The sequence below is a fragment of the Moschus berezovskii genome, chromosome 9, assembly GCF_049115385.1.
Source record: "Moschus berezovskii isolate FMDL1 chromosome 9, NW_MosBer_1.0, whole genome shotgun sequence".
Lineage (NCBI taxonomy): Eukaryota > Metazoa > Chordata > Mammalia > Artiodactyla > Moschidae > Moschus > Moschus berezovskii.
Window position 1 is genome coordinate 21,941,487 of NC_142468.1, and position 6,871 is coordinate 21,948,357.

General features: G+C 43.1%; 1 protein-coding gene across 6 annotated transcripts; it reads right to left on the reverse strand.

Moving 5' to 3' along the window:
* Window positions 1-1,303: 1,303 nt before the first annotated feature.
* On the reverse strand, window positions 1,304-6,438 carry SRSF5 (serine and arginine rich splicing factor 5). Of its 6 annotated transcripts, none has more exons than XM_055435754.2 (9): window positions 6,156-6,418; window positions 5,490-5,542; window positions 5,248-5,389; window positions 4,862-4,932; window positions 4,631-4,729; window positions 4,271-4,340; window positions 2,981-3,054; window positions 2,211-2,321; window positions 1,304-2,118 (listed from the first exon to the last, which is right to left on the reverse strand). In XM_055435754.2, exons 3-9 carry the CDS (start codon window positions 5,371-5,373, stop codon window positions 1,851-1,853), a joined length of 819 nt encoding a protein of 272 aa, XP_055291729.1. In that variant the 5' UTR covers window positions 5,374-5,389; window positions 5,490-5,542; window positions 6,156-6,418; the 3' UTR covers window positions 1,304-1,850. The 6 variants fall into 6 exon arrangements, with proteins under 6 accessions (XP_055291729.1, XP_055291730.1, XP_055291731.1 ...); XM_055435755.2 differs by having other exon boundaries at window positions 5,490-5,677; window positions 6,281-6,400; XM_055435756.2 differs by lacking the exon at window positions 5,490-5,542 and having other exon boundaries at window positions 6,285-6,438.
* Window positions 6,439-6,871: the final 433 nt, after the last annotated feature.

Sequence of the window (6,871 nt, forward strand, 5' to 3'; positions counted from 1 at the left end):
ATTCAAGCGCATCAACAAGTATACCACACAAACTCTCCCAGGAATTGTGATCAGCTTCAATTTTATGGCCTAAGTTCTATAGTCTTGAACAAACGAAAGCTTTCATACCAAGAACTCTCAAATGCACACTGCGTGCTAATGCAGATTCCCACTATCAAATGCCGCACTCTGGGGAAGCCCAATCTGTTCCTAGTACTGCCCATTCTGCTTTCCTCAAAAGCACTGAAAAGGCTAGGGCAGGTAAGTGTGGTTTTGGGGTTCTGGAACTAACTTCCAAGGTTCTAATACCAGTCTACCATTTACTTGTTGTTCAGGCCCTGGCTCTCCTCCTAGAAAATTCTGTATTAAAAAATAAAATTATACATATATATATATAAATACTTCTATACAAATATTACATGTAATAGTTAAGCGGTTTAGGATTCAGCGACACTACATACGCAAGGAACGTAACAGAGCTACTACGTGTTATTTTAACAAGTATTTATCTTGACTAGTATTCAATGAAATGAGCCTGAGATATTCCTAGAGGAAACAATGAAACTAATCCCCTACAGATATAGGACTCTAACATCTAATAGAGGTGGATGTAGAACCTTACGTAGTTTCACTACCAACTCTTTTCCCTTCAACAGACTGTTACACCCATGTCTCAGGACTATTAAGAAAATGCATGTGAAAGCCTCTTAAAAGCATTTACATGCAGTTACTTAAGTTTTATGGAATGATCTCGGACGATCAAAATCGTTTTACAACCTTTAAGTTAAGCACGAAATATTAACTTTTACAATCTGCTTCCCAAACTGTCCGTCTCTTGGCTATGGACACCTAAGTAACCTGATGCCAAAATCAGGTAGGGTCACACACAAGAGAAACCATCATCATTTGCTTTCAATACTTCACACTTCATCCATCTTTTGACTAGCCTGGAAATGTCAAAGGTACTAATTAAAAAAAAAAAAAAAGCTCACCATACCTCACTAAGGTGGCGTCTCACGCAGCATTAGTGGTAAAGAATCCACACGACAATGCAGAAGACATAAGAGATGTGTGGGCTGGATTCTTGGGTCAAGATTCCCCTGAAGGAGGGCGTGGCAACCCACTGCAGTATTCTTGACTGGAAAATCCCATGGAGAGGAGACTGGCAGGCTACAGTCCATGGAATCTCAAAGAGTTGGACGTGACTAGGACACACACACCTACCTCACTGCTACAGGATTCCCAATGAGGGATTTTAAATGCATTAAGTGCATGGGGAAGGAGAAGTAGGTAGCCATATACTTCCTTCAGACAAACACACAAAAGCAGTTTTATAACCTTTTATTATCAATAACAAACAGCTGTCTTAACGTCTTTGCCAGACAGCTGTTAAAGTGTGGGTGGGTGGACACCCTTAACCCTAACAAGGAAAACTCATATTAAGCCTTTATGTACAAGCAAATTAAGAGCTCTTTTAAGTGTCCAAAGCTATTAATTAGTTTAATTGAGGCATTAAACTAATTTCGCATTAACATTATCTGAATAACCAGGAACTAAAACGTTCAAAATTTTTCTAGTACAAAAAAATTAATTTTGCTTTAGTAATAAAAGAGCTCTGTCAATATACACAAACTATATACTTCAGACATTCACAAAAATGTGAGCAGAAGGCTTATCAAAAGACATTTAATACAACTGGTTTGCAACAACCCCTGGTGGTCCACATCTACAAAGATATCCAGCCCAACCCACCCCCCTCCAAATCCCACCCCACAGAAAAGCACATACTTACCAGAATTTTTAGCAAGTATGGTTTGGGAATTTTTTTTTTTTTTTTTAAAAAAAGGCCCCTAGGGCAAGTTATTTACAGTTTAATTGCCACTGTCAACTGATCTGGACCTTGACCTGGACCGGGATCGGGACCTCTGGCGATCCACAGATGCTGGAGACTTAGATCTACTTGAAGAACCACGTTTCTGGCTCTTCTCAGGCACAGGAGACCTACTAACAGAACGAGACTTGCTCCGGCTCCGACTCCGGCTCCTGGACCGGCTGTAAGACTTGCGACTCCGGGAACGAGATCGGCTACGAGACCTCGAGGAACTCCTAGTACGGGAACGAGACCTGCTTCGTGACCTACTAGAAAGAAAAGAAAAAAAAAAAAAACAAACTAAGTAGCAGGCCCCACAAATTCCTTAAATAAAACCATGACTTAAAAATATTAGAGATACCTGTGCCTTTTGCTGCCTTCAATTAATTTGATTTTTCTCCCATTTATTTCTTTTCCAGAAAGTTTTTCAATAGCATTCTTTAAGTCACCATAAGAGGCAAACTCAACTACCCTACAAAGAAAAAATACACTATTTGTAAAGTTACATACTTATCATCTCACAAACCTTTATCAGTCTAGTTTAATTACTTTTTAACATTCATTTTACTATTGCTATTATTGAACAAGATACCTCAACCTCCAAACCATGTACATCTTAAGTAAGCCACATAATTCAACGGGAGTGAGGAGCTTTCCTGTTCACTACAGGAGGATCAGGTCGTAACATCTCTGACCTCTACTTCAGCCACCTGATGCGACGAGCTGACTCACTAGGAAAGACCCTGAAGCTGGCAAAGACTGGAGGCAAAAGGAGGAGAGGATAAGAGGATGAGATGGTTGGATGGCATCACGGACTCCATGGACATGAGTATGAGCAAACTGCAGAAGACAGTGAAGGAAAGGGAAGTCTGGCGTGCTGCAGTTCCTAGGGCTGCAGAGTCAGACATGACTTAGCGACTGAACATGACCTCTACCCACAAGATGCAAGCAGTAACCTCAATTCTGACAACCAAAATGTCTCCAGACTCTACCACATATACCCTGAAAAGCAAATTCAACCCTGATTGAGAACCGTTGCATTTCAGGATGTCCAAATTTTGAGAACTCTTAACATTCACAGTACAACTTTCAGAACATTTTAAAAGCTCTCTTACGCCAATATATACTCACCCCTCATTTAATTTAGGTCGATGTGCATCCGCAAAGGTTACTTCCCCAGCTTGTCTCATGAAATCTTTGAGATCCTTAACACAAGATAATTGAGTTAAGCAGAGAAAAGGAAACGTGACACACAAACAACCACAATGTATAAAAACAAGACTACTGAAAGAGAAGATGTTAGATAAAGTACAAACATGGTATTTACCACACTTGTAGTCTATCAGAATTTTAAAATAATATATGTCAGGGCACGAAATAAGCAAATAGCATATTGCTTTTAAGCAAAATGCCAGAGGAAGTTTAGATTTTAACATTAAAGTAGTATTAGTCTATACTGAGCTCAATACAAAAAGAAAAAAACAAAACAAAACAAACAAAAAAACAAAAAGAAACAATACATATTTTTAAAGTAAAGACTAAAGTAGAAATTTTATATTTAAAAACAGAACATTTACAAGACACCAGTTATTTTGTGCCCCATATGTCATTAAAAAAGTTTACTTTACCTTTATTATTATTTCCCTAGGCTAGTCAAGCAGCAAACCATTTATCGGTCGGAGAAACCTTCATGACATATGCCCGACTGGCTCTTCGCCACCCACTTGAAGGATACTACCCAATCGATGGAAGCCTTTAATCGCACAGCCCTCCCTATTAGCAGACTATTGGCGGATGCAGACAGGTTCTACTCTTGTGTAGTTACCAAGGACCACTTTACTGCGATCAGGATTCCAACGACCACCTAATTTCGAATCTTTCAACTCTTTTCGACCAGGACCTCTTATTCGGAAGCGTTACAGGAAGACAGCTCTCAACTTAGGGATCAGATCACGTTATCAGCGCTCTGGGATCGCTGCAACCTGGCACTTCAAGAAGTGCACCGATTACGTCTAGACCGGCAAACACAGATCTAAAGGTGGCCAATTGATCACTGTAGGAGCTGACTGGCAAAGTCAACCAGGCCCAACCAAGAGTGACCAAGACAACGATTAGGATAACCCACAGGCACTCCTCGTCATAAGGCCAACGACACAGATAGGCTGGCAAATAAAGGGTTTAATATTTGGTTAAAATTGATTTTTAAAAACAAGAAAATATATCCTCAAAACATTTACATTTGATCACTAACATTAAAATTTGAAATATCCCCCAATTACATTTAATTAAAATTTTAAAATTACAATTAAAAGTCCATTAAAGATAAAACTACTTTTAATAAAACATTAATAAAAAACATTAACTACCCACTAATATTAAAAAAACCACATCAAAATATCTCAAAACTGTGTTTCAACAAACCTGCCAGCTGACTCTTGAAGATAAATTCTCAACTATAAGCCGATTTTCTGTTCTTACAGGTGGAGCATTTCTGAGGAAGAAAATGAGTACTCACAATGGAAGAAATGCAGCAACGTGCACCTATTGTGTTCAGTTGTGGGCAAGTTCAAGCAATCAGGTATGACAAGTCATTCAAATGACTTCCACCAACAGTTTCTGCATTATTTTATGACTCACGCTTATTAGAAACAGTAGACTAATACATGAATAACAAAACTGATTATACATATACAGCAAAATCACTTTTACTAACAACTTTAGAACATTAAGACTCCTGCAGTAATGCTTGTTCAAAGCAGCCATCCACCATTCATCACATACCGTCTATCATTTCGAGGTCTGCGACTACTAAAACGGTCTGAGTAGCGTCCTCTACCTCTTCCACCTCGAGATCGAGCCCTAGCATGTTCAATTGTAACCCTACAGCAAAGGAAGAAAAATCTTCATTATCCACTTTAAGCTACATAAGAGATCTATTTACAAAAGTACCTAGCCCAATATCTAGCTTATCTTTAGAGTGCTAAGTCATAAAACTAAAAATAAAATTATCACCTTTCACTGCAGAGTTCTTTCCCATCAAGTTCATATACAGCATCATCCGCATCCCTGGGATCTTCAAATTCCTAGAACACAAATATATATATATAATGCTAAACACTGGTTTAAAAGTCTATTATTCTACAACACATTAAAACCACTAAATACCTGTGAAAGAGTATGCTAATGACAACAGCATATAAATTAAGCCTAATCAAAAAGGGACCGTAAATGACTTCTCCAGCAGGAGTGAAATTCTTTTCTCCTTTAAGAAAAGTCACTACCTTAAGAATGCATATTTCCCAAACATACTCTATTGGGACTCAAAAAACTCAAAAGCACTGCTTATAACAATCTTTACCCACTAACAATAGACAATTCAACCAGCTCTAAACACTTACCACAAAACCAAAGCCTCTTTTCAGATCAATATCTCTTATTCGTCCATACCCCTTGAAGAACCTTTCCACGTCTTTCTCCCTGGCCGCCGGATTTAGCCTCCCGATGAATACTCGACAGCCACTCATGTCCCGCTAGTACTTTCTGTCAGGAAATAAATTCAATTGAGATAGTACCAGTGAATGTCAGAGGAATGCCTGGTCAAGGGACCAAAAACATAAACAGCATAAAATAAAATGTTTACCCGGTGATGTTATAAACAAGATTGCCAAGAGTGCCTCTTATTAGGCCGGGTCCCTTGCAGACAAAATTAAAACTCGGCTCCCAACACGATCCTTCCCTGGGCCCAGACCGCAGCAACCGCAACGCCCACTGCCGCCTCTGGAACTGCGCAGCCGCACACTGTCCCCGGCTCTTCTGGCCCCCTCCCATCTGCCGCAGTTAGGAAAGGCCGAGAAGTGCGGGCGGAGCCGACCCCGCCCTCCGCAAGGCCAGCCCAATGGCGACGGGCCGCACGCGCGTCGCCGCCTCCCGGGAGCGTCACAGCGGGTGGAAGCCGGAATCTCGCGACGCCACCGCCGCGCCTGCGCAGACGGCGGCGGGTGGCCGCGGAGCAGCCACAAAATGGCGGCCTCGGAGCCGGCGGTGGGGAGAACCGCGCGTGCCAAACCCCCCGTTCCCTCCCCGTCTCCCGACCCCACCGCTCCGGATCACTGTTCCCACCCTGGGGCAGCCCCGACCACACCCCGAGCAAAGGTCTCGGCCCACTACTCCCGGGGTTCAGAGAGTGAAATAAAAAGGCAGGGAGGGGCGCACGACCCCTCTGTAAAAACTACCCTGCCCAGGACCGCCCTTCCACCTTCAGGTCCCCTCACACAATACCCAAAGGGAGACGTGCCCCAGCGCCCACCTCGAATAAACTGCGCTCATTGGACGCCGTCCTCCGCACAGAGAGCAGCCCTGACCACTCGCGATCTGAGCGGCCATGAAGAAGCCTCGATCCGAGAAGCCTTTCCCTCAAAGTGAGCCACTCACCTACCGGACAGGATCTTTGGCAGCTGAGACCCAGAGAGGTCCGTAGTCTGCGATAGAGCCGGCCGCCTCCCCGCAGACCAGGACTCAACTCGTCTACGTCTCTCCACAACTGACGCACTTAGCTGCTCTGGCGTCCCACAAAATGGAGGGCGCGTCCCTGCGTAATTTCCGGGACCGCCCTTGACAACACCCCTTGGGTCCGGGGACAGAGGTGTCCGCGGGGCGGGACCGCTTTACGGTGCTGGTCCCAGTGACCCTGAGCCGGGGTGGGCGGGGCCGAGGGGCGGGACACGGTATGGGCGTGGCCGTCAGGTGCTCGGGGCAGGGAGGCCGCGTTCCACAGCGTCCTCAACTCCTAGGCAATGACATTCGGTTCATCATTACCCCGCCCATAAAAATACCCTAAGGCAAATAAATGGTCACCTTTTTTATATGAAGCTTTTTTTTAATACCCGAAAGAGTACTGGGTGAAACTGAGGCTTTGCAAAAAATGTCTGATCATCTCTGACCCCTTGCTCCTTAGCTTCCTCATAATATTTTTTATGAAAGAAATCAGTCTTTCAATTGCAATTATTCTCTACATTCTGTGTT

Coding starts and splice junctions, on each gene's coding strand:
- SRSF5 (XM_055435756.2), bottom strand. CDS start 5,373: ATGAGTGGCTGTCGAGTATTCATCGGGAGGCTAAATCCGGCGGCCAGG. Junction 4,730..4,861: donor AAAGAACTCTGCAGTGAAAG/GTGATAATTTTA, acceptor CCTTTGCTGTAG/GGTTACAATTGAACATGCTA. Junction 2,322..2,980: donor CGACCTAAATTAAATGAGGG/GTGAGTATATAT, acceptor TTTTCTTTGTAG/GGTAGTTGAGTTTGCCTCTT.